Raw genomic sequence first — 23,251 nt, forward strand, 5'->3', positions numbered from 1 at the left:
AGAGGCCGCATATTATTAACATAAGTACAATAATATCACGTAATATTGGAATCATTAATAGACTTAAGTTTCATATTCCATTGTCTTCTTTGCTGACGTTATATTTCTCTTTAATTTTACCTTATCTTAACTACGGTCTTTTAGCATGGGGTAACGCTCATCAAACTTTACTAGATAGATTACTGGTATTACAAAAAAAGGCATTTCGTGTTATTTGTGGCGTCCCGCCACGTTCCCATACAGATCCATTATTCACTAAATATAAGATTTTAAAAATTAAAGATTTGTATTTTTTTCAGCTTGGACAGTTTATGTTTAATTTCAACACAAATGCACTTCCCTGTATATTCAATTCAATGTTTGCAAGGAATCAATTTTTCCATAATTATCCCACCAGACAATCTTCTGAGTTTCATCTACCTCTTCTGAGAACATTATTGGCTCAGAATACATTTATATACACAGGCCCTAGATTCTGGAATTCATTAAGTAGCGAAATAAAAAATTCTCCTTCTTTGTATTCCTTTAAGCGTAAGTTGAAATCCTTTCTGTTAAACCCTCTCTGATGTTCGTTTTTGTTAATCAAGTTCCAACAACCACAGAGTTTATCATCCAACCATCAATCAATTGATTTCTGAATTCATTAATTTATGAAATAGCCATTATAATTTCTACACAGCTGTATGCAACCACCGGCTGTTTAAAGAATTTCTTCAATTCCCTCTTCAATTCTCTCTTTCGTTTCTTTGATCAGCGTGTAGGCATTCTCCTTCTTTCTTCCTTCCTTCATTTCATTTTCCACCTTTCTGTCTAGTCGTGTCATGTTATTGTGTGTCTCCCGTTTGTTTCCGTCTTGTGTAAATCATACTTGTGTCCAGCATATACAAATAAGTATTTAGTTAGAGTTTTTTGAGTGGTTCACAATCTACAAGCTTGCTTTTTAGTGGACCTCTCAGTTCTCCTTTTTTTCAACTGAAACAAAGACTTATATTATTTTGCGTATACATAAAATGTTACTTTATTATTGTATCATTTGATATCATTTGTAAGTTGTGTGTATACGATTGTGATAATAACCTAATTCATACTGTGTTGTGTTTTGTTGGAAAAAGGAGAATGAAATAAAATGAAATGAAAAATGAAATAAGATAGGAACACGTTTATGATAGATATAGCAGTTATGCAAGGATGCCGAAATCAATAATTTCTTGGGAATGATATTTTATTTTAAAAAACACAGCTAGGAACTTCATTTTAAGTTCAACTTGAATATAGCAAGATGTAAGGGTGAAAAGAAACAACAAAGATTTAGTCTTTTTTTTATTAAAGTAAGTTCAGATTAAAAAGGCAACAATAATTTTTAATGGTACTGACGCCATCACTTTCCAACTCTCTAATCGGCGGATTATGCTTTAAAGAATGATTTATTTTTTGTAGTTATCCAAGCTAGTATCATCCCCTCCTTTTTATCTGTTTTTACAAAGTTTTCATTGCTGCATGAAACGATACAGCCCTGGGACTATTCATGTGGGAGTAACATACCGTCCTCCATTCACATCAAGAAGCCATGTCGTCACCATATCTCATACTGCATTTTTGTGCCTGTTTCCATGCAAAAGCGTTGATTTATGAAACATGTAAAACTGTGAATCTTGAATAAATGTATTTGAATGAAACTTAATTAATTGTATTTGTTTGACTATACTGAGATTGAATGGCTTTTTGGAAAGTCAGACTGATCCTTTTCTACTTTTGGCTGATCTACTGCCAATATTTTACTCCTTGATTTTACTTTTGATCGTCTAGCCCTGTGTAGTCGCTTGCCTTTTATTCTCATGTTCATTTTACATTCGAAACACGCAAATTGTATGGTATTAAACTGACCTATAACAATTAAGGTAATAGAAATGAGTAATCAGCAAACTTTCATACAAACCAAACCCACAGGGAATTAGACTATAGTAATGGCAATGAAGGGGAGGGGAAGGGGAGAGACCGTACACATTTCGTATACAGTAGTGTGTCTATCTACACTGCAAAGATTAATTGCTATCATCTCCGCCTACACATACAACATTATGCAGCAAAATAGACAGATCTCGTTTATCTTATGAGTTCCCGAAAGCAAAATACAATGTAAACAGTCTATATTTCATTGCCCGTCATATCCAATCGTTATAGGGCACAATGTTACGTACATTCCCTAAAATGAGCCTGCTTTCGGCCCGGATGTAAATGAGTTTTCTTTACTTTAACGAGGACTAACCCACTGAAAGCACACATTCGTTTTGAAGAAGACACGGCATTACGTCTTGAAAGAACGAAAGAAGAAAAAAAAAATCAATAAGACAGTGTTCCCCAGATCTCTCTCTGAATAGTCTAACTCCTTTCAATCAATAGTTCTATGTGGCTATACATGTATAGATATTCTGCGGTAGCCATGTTTTTTAAGTGACGGATGTATGCTTGTATATGTATAACTGATCTTTCTCGAGTCTAGTATCCTTCTACGTAGAACTTTATTTTTCCCTTTGGTATTCATGATATTATACGACCAACATTGGTATAGCTTATGAGCGAAGAACTTTTATCAGCCAACAGTCAGGACCAAGATATAAAGGATGAAGTGTAATTTAGAAGTCTGCGATGTGCTCCGTTTATGGTGTCTGGCCGTCAGTCTCCAAGTACTCTGCTCTCTTGTACCCGGCGTGAATGCAGCAGTCGAGCAATACAAACGACAAGTGGTATTGGAGGTAAGTGTTTAAGGATTTCATTTCATTTCTGCTATGACTACTCCGTCTCAGTATATCAACCAACTACATGTATTATAATGCATTAACATAATTATAGCCGGATAGAAGAAAGATTGAACAAATAGAGTATGGTATGGTATGTGTTCAATCACAAAAATGACAATATACAGTGTAAAAGCAAACAATCAAATTGGGCTCCATAAATACATATATTTATCGGAAAATAACACATCGTTACAGAAGCTTAGTTTATATATTATATGGAGCGCATCAAGAAGAAAAAAAAGAAACTATGTGCAAGCTTTCATCGCTCTTGTGTCATGCATGTATAGATGAGAAGAAAAGATGATTTTATAAACATGCTATATTTATTTTTTTTTTTAATCGCTATTCACGGACTCGTGAAAATTGCAGTGAAATAACAGCTCGAGTATCACGAATATTTTGACATTGTATATTATCTAAACGGAGTTAAGTCTAATTATTTTGTATCAGTATTGTGGCCTTTGATGAAATTAAAACATATTCAAGAAAAGTGTCTGTCATTGTTGAAATTACACCCTGTAGCAATGTTAATCATGAAGATAAGAATGTCAATAATGGTGATCTAACGACAATAATGATGACCGTAATGATGTGCAAGATATGATGCTGGAAAGAATAGCAACGTGGCACAGTTTGGTAAGACTATACTGACTTTCAATACTTAATGGACAAGATGACTTTACCCACCATATCTCTCTCTCAACCCATGTGTATAAATGGGTATACCTGGCAACGCCAAAGGTACTGATAATGACAGGGCCCTCTGGTAGAACAATGGAAAAAAAACTGGTATGAAATACCCTCGACGAAGAAGATTTCGTCTTTTGTAATGTATGGTTAGTGTAAAAGCCTTGTTTTTGATAGTGGAATGTATCTATGGGTACTAGTCTTAGAGAAGGCGCTGTCATTTTTGCCATTCGTATGGCCATGGACTTAATTTTTCTTTGCACTTATTGGTCAAGAGTATACATTGCGGACAAAACATCTAGTTTGCTACAAAATGTTCTCACCGAAATCTCATCATAACAAAGCCAACGTCTCAATTCATTTGAAGTCCATTCAAGTCACCAATGGTGATATACAGTCAGTGCAGTCAGTGCACCGTGTCTCAGCTTGGCACTGTGCTGTGGAACCAGAACTTCACGTTGGAGACGAGCAGTCTACCCCATCATGCCCCAGCCTGTTCCGTCACAGTCCCCTCCCTCAACGAGGAAATCAACTGCGCTTGTTTGTCAAGTAATCAAGGAGCTGTTGAACAATGAAGACTACATCAATATGCTCAACAGTGTAGTCAGCAATGCAGTCGACAAGGCCTTCACTAAACTCAACAGCCGTGTTGAAGTGCTTGAAGGTCAAGTCCATGATCTCCAAAATGAATGCGACAACAAGTCACACCAGATCACAGTTCTCAAGAAGGAGATAAGTCAGCAGTCAGACCGAATCCAAAATCTTGTCCAGGGTCAACTCGACCTCGAGCAGTACTCCAGACGTAACTGCATCCGGATCTTCGGTGTCAGAGAAGCAGCAGGGGAATGCACCGACAACATACTGTGCGACATTGCTCAGAGCAAGCTAGGAATCACCATAAACCCAGCAACAGACATAGACCGGAGCCACCGCACAGGAAGGAAGAAACCTGAATCGGCCTCTCATTCTCCCAGACCAATCATCGTCAAAATGACCTCGTACAAAAAGAAGCATCAAATCCTCACAGCAAGAAGAAAACTGAAAGGAAGCGGTATCTCCATTCATGAAGATCTCACGAAGCACAACGTCGATCTCCTACGCAAAGCAACACACCACCAGAAAGTGAAGAATGCCTGGTCATCAGACGGTCGTATCATAGTCGAAATACCTGCCTCACATGGGAAAACGATCAACAAAGTAATCAGAAGTGAAAGTGATCTGGCCAGATTATGACTTCAACTTCTCAAAGTCCCCCACCTCCATGTATGTATCCTGTAAGTTTTTGTAGTTTTTGTAAGAGACAACGGGCTCAAGATAATATCTGTTATTTTTGTGCAACCTCTAGTTCCAGTCGCCTGAGGGCATTAGAAGAAGATGAAGATGGTGTATCTGTACTTAGTACTGAAACAGAATATTTCATTCCAAGTGAATTTGCCTCTATGATGAATGGTACGTTTTCAGAAATGTTTACGTGTCTGCATTTCAACTGTCGAAGTTTGAAGGGTAACAGTGATAACTTTATATCGTGCATTAATTCCTTGAATACTGAAATATCTATTATTGCTGTATCTGAAACATGGGCACAGGGAAATGAATCCCCTCAGTTTACGTTGCCCCAATATAAATTCCTCGGAAGGGGAAGAACAGATAAGAGAGGTGGAGGTGTTGGTATGTTCATTAATAAAAAATATAATGTTAAACAGAGATGTGATTTAGAGGTTTTTGATCAATGTATTGAGTCAACATTTGCTGAAATTATCAATTTGAAGGATAAAATTGTTATTGGCGTGGTATACAGACCCCCCAATCAATCTCTTCAATCATTTCTTACTGGTCTACAGCCAACATTACAGAATATATCTCGAGAAGGTAAACATTGTATCCTACTTGGTGATTTTAATGTTGATTTATTGAGTTCCGACAGTTCCACTCACCAATTCTTGGACTTAATTCTTACCTCCTCATACACTCCTACTATTTTTAAACCAACACGTGTAACAAACCACTCTGCAACCTTACTTGATAATGTATTCATTAATCGTCCTGAAAATGTAGTTAAGTCTGGTATATTGATTTCAGATGTGAGTGATCATTTATCACCCTTTGTCATCTATCACCTTGGCCGTCAGCAGGTGAGCACCGAAAAGGAATCATCCACTTATATTTACAAAAGAATGATACATGAAGAGGGTATGACAAATTTTTTTTCATTGCTCCAGTCTTATGAGTGGAGCCACCTGGAAAATATTCCAGACATCAATGAGAAATACTCTGTTTTTATATCTCATTTTATGACCCTGTACGATGAGTGCTTTCCTATAAAGAAACTTGATAAAAAAAAATATGAGAAAAAACAAACTTGGTTTAACAGCCATCTGAAGAAGTTGTGTAAAAAGAAATACATTTTGTACCGTAAATACATCAAGAATCCTACAATGTACAGAAAAGAGATTTACGTCAAATATAGAAATTTTGTGAATAATGAAATACGACGTGTTAAGCGGGAATATTATCATGGTATTTTTGATAGAGTAAAAAATGACCAAAAAGGTACATGGAAGGCGATTAACGAAGTCTTGAATACATCGAAGTCTAAAACTACATGTGCAAGTATTATGAAAGAAGGTGTTCTGATTGAGGATAAAGAAAACATTGTGAATTTATTCAATGATTATTTTAGTAATATTGGTTCTGAGTTGGTTAGAAATATGCCCCCGTGTTCTATGAATAATGATTTTTCAGAGTATTTAAGACCGAGAGTATTACATACTATGTTTTTTAACCCCATTTCTGAATCTGATTTGATTACAGCTGTATTAAGTATAAAGGATAATAAGAGTTCAGGGCATGATGGCATAGAAGCATTTATTGTCAAAAAATGCATTCATTTGATTGCATCCCCATTATGCCATATTTTCAATACTTCAATTGAAAAAGGTGTTTTCCCAAGTGATATGAAAATCGCAAAGGTTATCCCAATCTTTAAATCTGGGGATAAGCGTCTTTGTTCTAATTATAGACCAATTTCTATTTTGTCCATTTTTTCAAAGGTTTTCGAAAAGTTGGTACACAAACGATTGATCTCATTCTTGGAAAAAAATGCAATCCTGTATCAAGGGCAATTTGGTTTCAGACAAGGATATAGCACATTTATGGCCCTTTTAGAATTTGTCAATAATGCTACTTTGGCTTTTGAAGAAAAAAACATTGTTATTGGATTATTCTTAGACTTATCAAAAGCCTTTGATACTATTGATCACAAAATTCTGATAAGTAAAATGTATCATTATGGAATTAGAGGCAATGTGTTAAACTGGTTTGAAAGTTATTTGTTAAACAGAAAACAATATGTGTTTATTGATAATCATACTTCACAATTTCAACATATCAATGTTGGTGTCCCACAAGGATCAGTGTTAGGTCCATTACTCTTTTTGCTTTATGTAAATGACCTGGCTTTTGTAAGTGATGTTTTAAAGCCCATTATATTTGCTGATGACACAAACATCTTTCTGTCAGGCAAGGATATCCATGATATGAATGTTGTATTCAATGCAGAACTTGAAAAGGTGTATTCCTGGTTTTTATCCAACAAACTCACTATTAATTTTGAAAAAACAAATTTTATGATATTTAGACCTCAGCAATTACAGCTAGATACAGCTTTGTTTGATTTATCCATTAATGACCAAAAAATAAGTAATGTTAAAAAAATAAAGTTTCTTGGTGTCATTATTGACGAACATCTCACATGGAAAGAACAAGTGCAAAATATTTCAGGTAAAATAGCAAAAGCAGTGGGTATTTTAAACAGATTGAAGAGTTTGCTTCCTCTTCGAATTATGTTAAATATTTATAATACCTTGGTTTTGCCACATCTTTCATATTGTACTGTTGTATGGGGAAACTGCTCTAAATATCTTTTGGACAGATTGCTTGTTTTGCAGAAACGTGCAGTCCGTTGTGTCTCAAACTCTCACTTTTTAGCTCCAACAAACCCTTTGTTTGAGAAATTGAAGGTTTTAAAGGTCTTAGATTTGTATACATTGCAGGCAGCATGCTTCATGTACAAATTTTCTAGGGATTTACTGCCTGATGTTTTTAAAGAGTATTTTATTTGTAATAACAAAGTTAATTTGTATAGAACTAGAAACTCTGATAAATTGTATGTACCATTTTACCGTCTTAGCCTGTCAAGAAAGTCAATAAGGTATACAGGCCCAAAAATATGGAACTCAATTACCCCCAGTTTGAAATCATGCCCCACCATTTCATCATTCAAAAGACAGTTTAAGTTACAGTTGATTAATGCATACCGGTATTGTTCATAGAACTGTACTGTGTCTATACAGTGCACTGGCTGATTCTCGGCATGTGTTGTTCTGTGTTCTCTGTTCGGGCGCCTGCTCGGTGACCTTCACCCCGGCGCGCTGGCGGGGTGCGCGCGCCGGGGTGGGGGTCGCCGGGCGGCCGCCTCGGGTGGAGGATGTAGGGTGGTACAGGTTGGGAATCGCGCGCGTGCCTGTGGTGATTATGATCGGAGCCTTCTACATTCATTGTACAATGTATTACAATTATTCTTTTACACTGTACTCAGTACATGTATCGTAATGGAGAGCTCTGATCATGTTGGAAGTGGTGCGCCCTCAGTGGCGGGGCGCGGCTCACGATATTGCTTGGCATAAATGTACACACTGAAGAATCACGATTATACAGCTGCACACCATATTCAATGATACTCGGTATTATGATGATATGTATTTTTTTTTTTTGTCTTTGTCGATTCTTATAGAATATTATATGCTCAAACCATATATATATTTCTTAAATTGCATTCAATGATAATTCTTGCCCATTTTTGTCCCACCCTTTTTATGGTTGTTTTTGGTATGTCGTGGTTCCTTCCTTTTGGATGTGCTTTTTTTTTTCTTCTTCTTCTTCTTCTTCTTGCCCCTATTTATTGCAAATCCAGTTCTTTTTTATGCGACTCATGATTTATGTAACAGTGTATAACGACATACAGTTTTAATATTGTATATTTGCTCAGGGGATCAGCCTCGAAAGGCCAATGGCCTACTGCTGATCTCCTCCACCATTTATTTTAATTGTTATGTCAATCTGGAACACACACTTTTTAACTTTTAACTGTGATTATGTATTTATCCAAAATAATTTTTGGTTTGTATGTATATGTTAGAACTGATTGATTGTGTATTTATATGTTTTTACCTGAACTGTGGAAACAATGGTGAATATTACACCTGTGCCAACCAAGTTGATGTTCATGTACACAAAGGTCCTGTTTACCCTGGGGAGCAGTGATTTAAACAAATGTTCAAGATATCACATTTGATGCATATATGAGTAGGTCTGTTGTACCACAAAACATAATATCATACAAAATTTTGGCAATAAAGCGTAAAATATAAGGAGATATCAGTATTTATCTCAATAAACCGTAACTATATGAGACGGTTTAGTTTGGAAACATTTTTATTTCAACTATTGTTCACATTTTGTATATTAAACAATATTTAACATCGATTTTCCTGATTCAACTTTTTACTGTGATTGTTTTTATCAAAAACTCACATTTTAGAACCATTCTAAAGCACTAATGCTAGGTTTTTGTTTCATCTGCAAATAGTGAATTATGCCTTTAAAGTATCACTTTCATGACAGATAAAGGAATTAAGAACAATATGGTAGCATAACCAGCAGCACTAATGCTGGGTTTTTGTTTCATCTGCAAATGGTGAATTATGCCTTTAAAGTATCACTTTCATGACAGATAAAGGAATTAAGAACAATATGGTAGCATAACCAGCAGCACTAATGCTAGGTTTTTGTTTCATCTGCAAATGGTGAATTATGCCTTTAAAGTATCACTTTCATGACAGATAAAGGAATTAAGAACAATATGGTAGCATAACCAGCAGCACTAATGCTAGGTTTTTGTTTCATCTGCAAATGGTGAATTATGCCTTTAAAGTATCACTTTCATGACAGATAAAGGAATTAAGAACAATATGGTAGCATAACCAGCAGCACTAATGCTAGGTTTTTGTTTCATCTGCAAATGGTGAATTATGCCTTTAAAGTATCACTTTCATGACAGATAAAGGAATTAAGAACAATATGGTAGCATAACCAGCAGCACTAATGCTAGGTTTTTGTTTCATCTGCAAATGGTGAATTATGCCTTTAAAGTATCACTTTCATGACAGATAAAGGAATTAAGAACAATATGGTAGCATAACCAGCAGCACTAATGCTGGGTTTTTGTTTCATCTGCAAATAGTAAATTATGCCTTTAAAGTATCACTTTCATGACAGATAAAGGAATTAAGAACAATATGGTAGCATAACCAGCACACTATCTGTGACAATCTGGAATTTTTCACATGTATAAAAAAAGAGATCTAGTGATTTATGAATCTATGAAAACCTGTGATAATTTTGCTGAAGAAAATCATCAATTCGTCCTTATCACATTGACAACCCTGATTTGTACAGCGTACATATCCTATAATGGAGAAACTGCGTGTATGAACTGATTAAAGTAATTTATTTAGATCTGCACAAAATCAGAAAGAAGTTTACATAATGTGATAATTTTGACAAGAAGACACAGGAACATTCATTTCCTAAAATATTTGATGTGTGTTTAGAAAATTTGTATAACATTATCATGTTTCTTTCCTGTCTCCTCTCAATCTGCAGGAATGCACAGCGGGCTCCCCTGGTCCTCCTGGCCCACCGGGGCCGCCCGGAGAGCAAGGCGAGCCAGGTGCCCCGAGCAGCGTGTCCAAGAACTGGAGGCAGTGTTCGTGGTGGCAGATTAATGATGGTCAAGACTCCGGCCAAGTCTATGTGAGACGAAAAACGATAACCAATTTCAATTTCAATTTATCTTCATTATTCTCACAAATAGTACAGAAAAAACTATGATAAGTTATTATACAATACAAAAGTTGATGATGATGATGATGAAAGAGCATTTACATAGCGCCATTTATCTGTAGAAACATTCAAAGGAGCCCAGCTCCCACAAAGTGGGAGTTGTACAAGACACGAATTAAGAAAATTCACCGGAATGTACGGTAGTCTGTCTCGTTGTAAACAAAAAGGTCTGTACACATCCTTCTTATAGAGTTGAGCTATGGTCATAATACGAGAAAAGGGGGCCTGCGTAAAAGCAAGCTTGTACAGCCGCATTTTTGTTTCTTGCAGGTGTCCAGATGGTCAGAAAAAAGAATTATTAGTTATATATAGCGTCTTTTGATATTCGAATATATATGTTTTGTTCTCTCCCGCTCTGGTGTGGATACGAATTGAGTCCAATACAAGTATATAATTATTATCACCACATAACATAATCTTCACAAACATGACAAGCAGTATTGATGAAGGTCTTAATTCAACCATGGCGTTACATTCAAACGTCCTCGCTCCTGGCACGAGTTTATATACACGTGTTTCAAAATGATTATACGCATACACAGTCATGATGTCCCACAAGACAAAATTTCGTCATTCTTGCATGTCCTCTGGAAGTAATCGATATCATCAGCACTTTTTTTACCGAATGACAAAGATTTGTTGATCATCTTTAACAATGTTTGTTTGTTTGTTTGTTTGTTTGTTTGTTTTTTATGTACATCCTGTCTGATGTGAAGAATGTTTTAGAATAACTATATATAGCGCGTTTTTTGTCAAAAAAAAATCCAAAGTTGAGAACCTAGATAAGGTTCAGTCAATCGTGGCTTTATTTCATGAGTGTGTGTGTGTGTGTGTGTGTGTGTGTGTGTGTGTGTGTGTACACAATAACGTATAATGTGTATAATGATTAATGAAAAGGATGGCTTCGTTTAATCTTGACGTAATGACAATACCTTATGGTGAGTTTGATTATCATCAAAATTATCCAAACATTTCCGTTCATAGTGGTCCTGTAAGATTAAATTGATTCATGTTGGATCACTATGAAAACTTTTACTGTCAAATTCTCACTGCGCAACATTAACCAACTTAGGCTACAGATTGTTTTCTACGTTTTATTTTTACTCGTCTGTTGCATTAAATTACAAACCACGGAATAAATCTCAGTGACAGGGTCATTTTGTTTTCGTATGCGTGTACACGTATAATCATGCTGTAACTAAATCGACTTTAATTTCAATCCTTAAACACAGACATGCAGTTTCACCAAGGAGTATTCGGACACGTACCTCTATGTGGCCTATTCGGGTAACCTCCGGGTGGCGTACAACAACCCGGCCTGCTGTCGGTGGTACTTCACGTTCAACAACGCCGAGTGTTCTGATCCGAACAGGATCGAAGCCGTGACGTACGCAGGTGGATACTCCAGCTATAACCTCCACCGTCCTCGTGTGTTGCTCGGTAAGCTGCATCCTCAAAAACTTGCAGATTCGAGTTCAAACGAGTCCAATATCTGTCATGTTTAAAGTAACTATATAGTACTTAGCACAAAACAGTACATCGAACGTTTAATAAAAACCGGGGGGGGGGGCGGGTAAGAGGGGTTTACAGAATTTATCAGTTTCGGTGATTTCCCAGAACACTATAAGTCGTATAGATGGATTCATTTGCATACATTGCATTCGACTTCACCAGTCTCCCATCTACTGCTTGCACATGAATCTTCACAATGGTAACGCCGGGATTGTTGTTGTTCTTGTTGTTGCTTGCGGGAATCCAAGACGAAGACACTTCATCCTTCATTATTTATATTAAAATAATTTTCATTGTAACGGCTTAGTATATAGTGCCAGCTTTGTAAGGAAGGGGACCTCCGGAAGATTTTCAGACTTGTACATTTGAACAACTTCAGATAAGTTGTGCTGAGTATAAGAGTTTTAGAATCTATAGTGACTGGGATGAGGAATGATAATGTTTTCAAAATTTATAACAAATTGCAATGAACAAGGATGATGACATGCAGCCTCACCATAAGAATGCATCAGTTAGGGCTCAGGAAAAAGAGCAACGGAAGAAGGCATGCATAGACTCTCCACAGGTGAAGTTGTTAAGCAAGCGGTATTGTAATGGAATTACACTGCTACATTTCTGAAAATATGTGAGGCTCCTAGATGTTGTCAACACTGTTCAGTATAGTTTGTTTAAGATTTTCAGATTATTGGTTTCTCTGCTCAGGGGCCACAATAGATAAAATCTATACATGGAGCTGTTGATTTATGTACTATACATCATGTGAAATTATGAAAATCATCTCGAATGCCCCTTTAAAGTTTCTGAAGAACGATTTTATAACTTTTGTTTTATCTTGGTTTTTTTTCACGAACCGATGGGAGAGTTATGACACCACCGCCTTGTCTGATTTGCATTAATGGTATAGTGACTGATATCATAGCTTTGTTTTAATTCCATCATAATTTCGAGAAGGTATTTTCTGTGTTTGTGTGCGTGTTTATGGTTTCGATTCACTATAGGGTACGAATCTTGTCATGCATCTTGTATTCAAGATGATTTTTGTTTAGTTTCCTATTTACTGCATTACATTTATACTTACTACTTCCATTTGTTCGTTTGTTTGTCAGGCTACTGCAAAGGGATCAGCTCCGGAAGCGTCACCGTTGGGTTCTGGGTCGGAGCTTGCAGTGGTTATGGGAACTATGACTGCTACACCGGTTGGAACAGCGCGAGTCATATCATGATTGAAGAAGTCACTCCATCACCTTATGATTAGACAAACTAACAAACAGACGGAAGCGAGAAAATATGGGATATTCTCGTGGTGGTTCCCCATGCTAGATATGTTACATACCGATTATAATTATGCTTCCATTACTTCTACACTAGATATTCCATGCATAAGTTTTATAATAGCCTGAAGCAGCATTCTGGTTAAAATTCAGTATCTAATAACCTTAAGGGGATTTCCCGAAAAAAAAAATCAGTTCGTGTGTTCCCAATGTAGCGTCAATAATCACGAATTAAAAACAACATTCGAAAAATTCTTTCGTCGAGATGTTTTTCATTGCAACTGATTGACAAATTGCCCTACGTAAATAAGCACTAAAACACTAAACAATTCAGTGCTTATTTACGTCGATGTAGGGAAATTTGTCAATCAGATGCAACAGCATTCAAGCCTATGCTAATATTGGATAGTGACAACGAGAATTGGGCTGACGGAAGGACCGACAGACCAAAGATAGGGGCCTACTAACGGAACCTGCGGTATGGTTGATATTGAAAATTACATGTACCATCACAGTTTGGAGCTCAATTAAAGTGATTCATTTTTTCTTTCTTTTTCTTGTTTAGAAAGACCGCTTTGGAATTTCTGTAGGGGTTTACTAAGTCTTGTAGTATCCAATTCAAGTGTAAGTATATGTAAAAAGGGGTGAAGTTATAGACAATTCACATCATTTAGTTTGAATGGAACTGTTGAGATAATAATTATGCATAAGGTCATGTGGCAATTATGTATCCTTTATTGTCATCGATATTATGTATACGGTCATCCCACTAGACCGACACCCACGAGTCATACAGCCCATGAGTTCGACACTATAGGCAAATATAGCCCATGAGTTCGACACGAGGTAAAACTCATGGGCTGTCTGATGACTAGTGAGCTGTATAACTCATGGGCCGTATGACAAGTGAGCTGTAGGACTCGTGGGCTGTATGACTCGTGGGCCGTATGACTTGTGAGCTATATGACCCGTGAGCTGTATAACTCATGGGCCGTATGACATGTGAGCTGTATGACTCGTGGGTTGAATAACTCGTGGGTGTCGGTCTCGTGACGTGCACCCTATGCGTCACGCATCAATTCATCGTCATTAACTTAAGCAGTACAGAATTATGCAGTCTGTTCAACTTCGAGATATAGTCATAATGTCTAAGCAAAGCAACATATTCTCTTGATAAAGAAGTCATTCCATTTCTGAGAGATGAAAAAAAGCATTTACGTTTTAATCTCACTTCATTGTTGAAAGGTCTTACCCTACATTTCCATTCAAACAACTTTTTTTCACTACAATCGTCCTGAAATATCGTTTAGATGTACAGTAGTGAATGACGTTAAACGTTTTTGAAAAAAGGAAAAGGAAGAAAAAAAAAGGTAATTTTTGATGAGATTCTCCACGCTGTCCTATCCCACCTGTACCAATATTTAAAAAGAAGCCTATTAACTACAAACTAGCTACCCACGTTCATTTGTAAAACATTTCGTTTCTTTTATAGTTCTATGATAGGACAAATTGTGAAAGTACAAGGTAATGTTACTTGATTGCGATGTCGAACGAAAGTGTTGATGGGTGATAAACTATTGATATAAGAACAAAGACAAAGACAATTGCAGTCTGCAGTGCTTTTAACTCTTTACTTTGTATTTACGAAAATAATGCGCTTTTTCTTGCAGTATTAGATCGCTGTTTTCCATCGCTATACATATACTTTTTGTCTCCATTGCAAAGTATGCGTTATTTCTATTATTACAATAATAAATTCGTTCACATATTTTGTATCAATCTTTATGATTCGTCTTGCTTACAAATTGTTCATGATATGATGTTAAATGCATACTTTGTAATTGTATTTTATTTTGTTGGATGGATGGAAATAAAGCACACTTGAATAAGTCATTATTCATTAACCTTTCCATCATTTATGTACAGTATAAGTATAAATACCGTGTGAATATATTTGTATATTGTATATATATAGGACAAGGTTCTCTGGCAACCACGCAGAATATATATCATGTTAGTGCCAATATCAAACCGAACAATGTAACCATCGGTAGCTACAAATACCAAGTAAGAATTCGGTAAATGGCGTGGGAAGAGATGCATATTCTAATCTCAATTCAGATTAACAAATAAATCAATTATGCACATTTAAAATGTCGGTTACTGAGATCTTTGGTGTTCTTTGCATCTGTGTTCAAAAGAAAGAGAGAAAGAGAGAGAAAAAAATTTTCCCATCTCACATTCACTCCTTGTCAAGAGAGAGACAGTGTATAGATAAAGCAACCACAGAATGTATTCCTACCTCAATATCATACTGGTGCATTTATATAGGCCTGCAAAATGCTATACATCTGTACAATAATAATCGATAACACTATAACTCTCTAAAAAAATCGAGTGAAAATTTTCACTCTTGAAAGAGTGAATACAAAAAAGAGTGAATTTAGAGTGAAATTGGAGTAAACATCGAGTGAAAATATTCATTTTCACTCATTTTGGAGTGACCTCAGGGATCACTCGAAGATTTTGGAGTGATCCCTGACGTCACTCTAAAACGAGTGAAAATGAACTTTTTCACTCAAAATTCACTCCAATTTCACTCTAAATTCACCCTTTTTTTGTATTCACTCCTTCAAGAGTGAAAATTTTTCACTCGATTTTTTTTAGAGAGATACATATACATATAAATGCACTTATACAGTGGCGGATCCAGAGGGGGCGCACCGGGCGCGCCTCCCCCCCCCCCCTTTATTTCTTTTAAACAAAAGAAATAAACAGAAAAAAAATTAATTAAACCCGGAAGTGGCACTAGAAATATTAGTTGCCCCCCCCCCCTTACAGAATTCCTGGATCCGCCCCTGATTGTACACTTAATGCTGACGTTTCTAAGCTCATTAATACGGAAAATCAAAATATAATACGGCATTACGTAAATATATAACAACAAAATTAGATGAGCAATTATAAGGTGTAAGCAATGATTTAGACTTATCTACACTTAAAGCATTTCGAATATACCCTGTATTATAAAGAGGGAGTTCGTTCCAAAGAGATGGAGAAAACGTATGACAGAAAAGCCCTATCACCATCACGGGTATATACAGGTGCGGGGACCATGGGTTAATATTGCAGAGTGGACGAAGAACGGAGAGAACGTGTTGGAGTGGAGGAGCGGAAAGAAATCAAGTCTTTGAGATAAGATTGGCCAACATTTCATTTCATTTTCATTTCATTTTATTACTACATTATTACATGATTATCTTATAAACAGTGAGAAAGATTAGTTCGGGTGTAATCACTTCAGTTGATGTAGGCTTATTACACACTATTCCACCAGAGGGCTCGGCAAAATGCTCATGCTCCGCCATTGTCTGGTATCATACAGGTTCAAATCTTTCTCGAGATCAGGGGACACATGGCGTGAAAGAATATTGCCTATCATAACAGACAAACAGATCATTACCGGGCGAGAACATTGACCTCGGTACAATATCTCCCGTCTTTAGGCTTCAATATAGATATACAGATCTGCGATCCCATATGCCTCAATTGAAGTTTTACGCCAAAATGTGGCAGCTACTCGTTGTTTTGATTGTTCGCTGAAAACGCCCTGCCTCACTTTCGAGTAGATAAGCTGCAGTCGATACTCGTGCCATTGTAAAGGTGTGGCTCTTTCTTCACACGGGAGCAACTCACAAAGGCAGTCAATTATCGATTGCCTTGAAGAGACAGCGCCGACGATCACGAATAAGATTTTTCTTTGTTTTCACCCCTTCATAGGAAGAGCACTAATGATAATTACGGCAACGGTCGTATGTCACACAAATTCAAGACTCGAGGAATATACACCTTAAATTGCAAACTACATGTACTATATAGGAGCGAAGAGTGCACGGTGAACTTGGATTGTTTTGTTTTCTGTATGGGAATATAGCATCCTGTAAATGCATGTCGGGGAGTTGTCTGAAAACATGAATACATTCACGTGGGAGTCGAAAATGTATCCAAAATGGCTTCGGATACTGCTGGTTATTTGCTTCCTCACCGCTCAAATTTGTGCTGGCCGAGAGCAGCCCGAGACTTATCGCCGTGAAGTTGTTCTTGAGGTAAGAGCAATTCCAGACATTGTGTTGTATTGTCTAGAGAAACAAGAACTTAATTACGGAGTTACTGTATAATTGGATACAATTTTTGTAATGGAAAGAAGCATCTTCACACTATAGATCTAGTATCTCTTCTGGTCAGTGTTTACCTGAATAAATTACCTGATGGAATACTTTAAATCAATTTGTGGTTATAGTTCTATCTTGAAATTGATCTTGGTTTATTTATTGCTAATTCATGTTTTCTGTCCGCTTGAAATATATATATATATATATATATATATATATATATATATATATATATATTGACAGTCTGCATTTACGAAATAGGGTGCACTAAATTTGAACAATGATCAAACACTTTGTATTTATACATAACCAGATATTGTATCCATAGAACACGACTGAAATGGCATACGAAACGGAATTTTATTAAAAATAATTATGAGCAAGGATAACCGACAGGAGAAACAAGAAGATAGAAAGGAAAGCAGTTATACCAATGACAGAAGGTTTTCACATAAGTGTAGAACTGTTTTATGATTTTAAATTGGGCCTTTCATGAGAAGAAAAGTAATCGTAATCATAGCAAGTTTTTTTTTTATTTACAATTGTACTTTCAGTGCATTGCCTTGTAGGTGAATTATAATCATGTAATTATCCCCTCAGAACTGAGTGAGATGATACTTTACAGAATACTGTACCTTTCAAGACCATAAAAATTGTAGACATGGCTGTTATCATTCCAAGCAATATACTCATCCTAGCTGACGTATCTCACTGACTTACAAAAAAAAAGTATAGGACTTTAAAATATTGAGTCATATTATCAATGGAGAAAGTATTAGGACAGTCCTATACCATCAGACAAGGGTATTCACCCATGTCTTAATTTCAGAAATCAGCACTCGATGAGCATAAACTTCATTCATGAATATTAACGTATAGTACGACGTATATTTGTAAATCAAACAGGGTATTTATTCATTCCTTGTTTTCAAGTAATTTTCACCATTACATCTTAAAATCGACCACTTAATTTGCAAGGCGTCCACTATAGTATGGCAGTGTTTTCATTATGTCTCTAAATATTTCCTCGCGCAACTCGTTTATGAAAACTCAACGGCTTACGTGGAACGAGTCATACACCGTTTAAAAAAAAAGTGCACTCTTATTCATAACTTTTATTTCCGCAAAATCTGGGGCCCGTTGCATAAAAGTTACTATTATGGTAACTTTGCCATCCAATGGTAACTACCATGGCAACAATACTCAACAGCCAAACAAAATCAAGAATTCCATGGAAGTTACCATTGGATGGCAAAGTATTCTTAATAGTTACTTTTATGCAACGGGTCCCTGGTGTGTGTGTGTGTGTGCGTGTGTGTGTGTGTGTGTGTGTGTGGTTTTTCTTTTTTATGATTCTAATCTGGATAGTTTTGGAGTATGCCTCTGACATTCACTTACAAAACATGACATGATCAATAATTTTTGTATTTGTTGTTGTTGTTGTTGATGATGATGATGATTGTAGCCTGCGCGTGATGGCCGGACTTCTATCCTCATTTTAGCTGTATCAGTACATAAGTCACATAATCGAGTATTTTATAGAGAATCTGTAAAGCTATGTATACCTACGAGTTTATAAAACCTGAGCTCCTTTAGGATGTGTGTGTGTGTGTGCATATATATATATATATATATATATATATATATATAAATTGAAACGAGAAAGGGAAAACTGACCAGAAACAAATAATAAATGGCGAAAACTTTGAGCAAAGAAAATGGGTTTTCATCGGGATTCGAACCCAAGACCTCCGGATTACTAGACCGGTGCTCTACCGACTGAGCTATTGAAAGCCCTAGATCGGTGTTCGTCCCAAACCCTTAACTCTCTTTGCTCGTGTGGTCAGAAGCTATAGTGTGTGTATGTGTGCCACACACACACACATTAACCTGACATAGACCAAAAGGACGTAAATCAACTTTGGAATAAATGCGAGGGATCACCGAAGCGATGCAGCTTTTTATTTTTTGTAATATAAATTGAAACAAGAAAGGGAAAACTGACCAGAAACAAATAATAAATGGCGAAAACTTTATGTATATGTATATATATATATATATATATATATATGGCGAAAACTTTGTATATATATATATATATACCCCGTGGGGTATTGCAAAAAGGAAGTTGTGGGGTATATGGGTATTTAAACGAGTTAACACAGGTCGATGTGTGCATCTATAAAGTAGTATAGGCTTGCTATAATAACGTGCATGTGTTTTGCAGTGGATTTGTTTGTTTGTTTGTTGTAAATGCTATCTTTTTGTGCTACTGTATACGATGAGGGAAAAGGCAGTGAATACCCTTCCTCAATTCATTTTTGCCATGCATGCAGGAATGTACTGCTGGAACCCCAGGGCCCCCTGGCCCGCCGGGGCCCCCAGGGGACGAGGGTGAACCCGGTGCTCCTAGTACGGTGTCCACAAACTGGAGACAATGCTCTTGGTGGGCCATCAACGACGGGCAGGACTCGGGACAGGTTAAGGTATATTGAAACAAGTAACTTGCTAAAAGCACGTGACAATTAAGGCCAACGCACTCGATGACATCCGTAGGCCAACCCCCCTTATAAGGATCTCGTTTACAACGAGGTATCGCTTTTTACGGGGTTAATTTCGGCGATCCCTATCTTCATTATTGGTCTCTTCTTTACTAGTAGGCATCCGTTTACAACGAGATATTGATTGCCTGAACGTGATAAAATGGGAGACCTATACTTATAACGAAGTTTGTCACCATCGATTCATTTGAAAGATGTGGTGCTTCATGGAACATCTATAGGGCCAACGAAAGAGTAGCCCCGATGTTCGGCATTTTGCCCTCTAAAGGTCGTTTTCTCCATCTTTCTACATTTTGAATCTAGAGTTTTCTTCAGTATAAGTATGCATTGCAACTGATTGACAAATTGCCCTACATCGACGTCAATGTAGGGCAATTTTGTCAATCAGTTGCACTGAAAACATCTCGACGGAAGAATTTCATGAATTTGAATAATTACGCAGTACCCGCTGCATGCTATAAGGATTAGAACCAACACTTGCAGTAGGGCGGAAGGTCTGTGGTCTAGTGGAGATGACGCCTGTCCGGAGATCAGGAGGTTCGAATCATACTCGAGTATGTACGCCCATGATTGTTTATCATGGCTACTACTAAAACACTGATCAATTCAGTGCTTATTCACGTCGATGTAGGGCAATTTGTCAATAAGTTGCACTGAAAACATCTCGATGGAAGAATGTCATGAATTTGAATAAGTATGCATTGTTCTATAAAACCTTCTAAAGCTAATTATGTCTTATTCCATCATGTGAAACGTAACGTGCAATCACATGTATTGCGAGCAGGTCGCATTTTGGGTGTTTTCTTTCGCGTTATCAAGAGGAGTAAGCCTATACAACCGCAAACATTATCAAGTTATGACACGACCTTACAGTCAGGTGAACGAAGTGCAAATTTCTGGGTTGCTAGGCGGACAGCAGGACATCTGCTCCTGTAGAGTATAGGCCTGAGTACCACATCCAGAATGTCGATGTCGATGTCCTTTGCATCTTACAGACCAGTATCACACTGAAAGCACCTTCAAATGTGCAACTTTGCACCTTTCTGGTCTGAAAGGTGCAAAGTTGCACATTATTCTAATGGTGCTCCCATGCAGTGTGACACTGGTAAAGATGATCCTATACATATATTTCTTAGAGCGTTTTACATTCATCATGATTGTGCAAAAGGTGAAAAAGGGTATGCCTATTTCCCTTTACCAAGACAGTGACCGTCATCATTTTGGTTCCAATTCTCAAGGATCATAATTCCGAAGGTTTGTTAATCCGAAAATGAAATAAAGTTAGTCATTTAGACCGTTTATCATTCCGAATGTTCGTTAATCCAAAATGAAATAAGGTTCGTTGTTCCAAGGAAAGGTTCGGTAATCCAAAAATGAACGTTATTTTGAAGGTTTCTAAATCCGAAAATGAAATAGGTTCATTGTTTCCAAGGTTCGCTGATTCGAAAATTTATGAAATGAGCTCCGTTATTCCGAAGGTTCGTTAATCTGAAAAATGAAAGAAGGTTTGTAAGTCAGAAGTTCGAAAGTACGCATCGTCTTAATCTTTTTTTTTTTCCGGATTAACAAACCTCTACGTCTACATACGGAAGTTGTGTTCTTCGGAATAACGAACCTTCGGAATAACGAACATGACCGTCATCTCCTCTTCCTCCTCCTCCCCCCCCCCCCCCCTTTACTCCCACCCTCCAAAATCATTTCCATACAGACATGCAGCTTTACAAAGGAGCACTCGGATACATCTCTTTATGTCGCCTGGTCGGGTAACCTCCGGGTCGCCACAAACAACCCGGCATGCTGTCGGTGGTACTTCACTTTCAACAGCGCGGAATGCTCCAACCCGAATCGGATTGAAGCTGTCACATACGCCGGCGGGTATTCCAGCTACAACCTCTTGCGTCCTCGGGTGCTGCTTGGTAAATGAAATATTAAGACAAATTACCCTAGGCAACCACTCTATCCTCCTGAAAATACTATATGCCCTGGTAATGGTTCTTGTGGCAATGTGGTATTAAAATGAGGCAATTCTTCACATTATCAATATTTGATAATAATGAGTACAGCTAGTGTAGTTGCCACCAGTCAACTAAGCAAAGCAAATTTTCCTGGAATCTGATTGGCACATTTCTTCTGATCCCGATCATATTTTTTTTTGTATGAGCCCATACACTATTGACAGAAGTGATATTTTACGACTTAATATTATCATTAATTTTTTCAGTGTAATATTTTGCGTCAAATTCAGTGATCAGTTCCATAATGAAACTGTGTCATAAGACAGTGTAGGCACACAGTTCATTAAATCAAATAAATTAAAATTAAGAATTTTGATCTCATGAAAAGTAAGTTAAAGGAAAGTTTTATTGTACAAATAAAGTGAATAATGAAAACTTTCACACTGCAGTATAAATACCAGGACACATTTTACCTATTTCTCTGATGTAGTTTGATGCTACACGTGTATTGCTAAATGTTTAAAAAATAATCAAAAATATCCTCATGTCGGAAAGCAGCCTTGAAATTATATAACATTGACTTTATTTCACACACACTTACAGGTTACTGTGATGGCATTAGTGCTGGCAGTGTGGAAGTGGGGTTCTGGGTCGGAGCTTGCAGTGGTTATGGAAACTATGACTGCTACACCGGCTGGAACAGTGCGAGCCACATTATGATAGAAGAGGTCACACCCTCACCATATGGCTAGGGTATCCATTAACATGACCAAGCATACCAAAAGTACACCACCATTGTCAGTCTGACGATGATTGAATATACATGTATGTATGAATATCATTCATGATTATTATTATTATATATATATATATATATATATATATATATATAGTGTATATATACATGTATTACCCATTGTATATACATATATATATATATATATACACATATACATATGTACACATATATCTATATATACATATATATATATATACACATACATATTATGTTCCATAAGTTGAGAACACCCTTATGCTCAACATGGACATTGACATCAAAGAGTCATCAAGGTATATAAAAGAATGCATGCTGATAATAGTAGATTTGTGTCATGAAATACACAGTACTTATACTTTTTATTTCAAAATACTTTCTGTACCTGAGATTCCTACATTTTGGAGGCTCTTGTGTATATAGAAGCCATTTTCATGTCATTTTCTACTTGATGCATTTCTAGAAATAGTGTTTCCTTCCAGTAGATCATCAGTAGTCATATATACTTGCTGTCTGTAAAGCTCAGAACCATGCTCTCTGTACACTGTATATATATA

At 36.8% G+C, this 23,251-nt stretch overlaps 2 protein-coding genes across 2 annotated transcripts; both read left to right on the top strand.

Annotated features, from left to right (window-relative positions):
- Positions 1-2,621: 2,621 nt before the first annotated feature.
- On the top strand, positions 2,622-13,215 carry LOC139709971 (collagen triple helix repeat-containing protein 1-like). Its single transcript, XM_071621919.1, has 4 exons — positions 2,622-2,753; positions 10,209-10,358; positions 11,681-11,888; positions 13,067-13,215. The coding sequence occupies exons 1-4, from the start codon at positions 2,622-2,624 to the stop codon at positions 13,213-13,215; spliced, it is 639 nt and encodes a 212-aa protein (XP_071478020.1).
- A 4,014-nt stretch (positions 13,216-17,229) lies between these two features.
- LOC139709972 (collagen triple helix repeat-containing protein 1-like) lies at positions 17,230-22,671 on the top strand. Its single transcript, XM_071621921.1, has 4 exons — positions 17,230-17,337; positions 19,740-19,889; positions 21,673-21,880; positions 22,523-22,671. Exons 1-4 carry the CDS (start codon positions 17,230-17,232, stop codon positions 22,669-22,671), a joined length of 615 nt encoding a protein of 204 aa, XP_071478022.1.
- The last annotated feature ends 580 nt before the right edge of the window (positions 22,672-23,251 follow it).

Source organism: Diadema antillarum, unplaced genomic scaffold (assembly GCF_040938485.1).
Source record: "Diadema antillarum isolate AM-2024a unplaced genomic scaffold, OU_Dant_1.0 seq00001484_RagTag, whole genome shotgun sequence".
Classification (NCBI taxonomy): Eukaryota; Metazoa; Echinodermata; class Echinoidea; order Diadematoida; family Diadematidae; genus Diadema; species Diadema antillarum.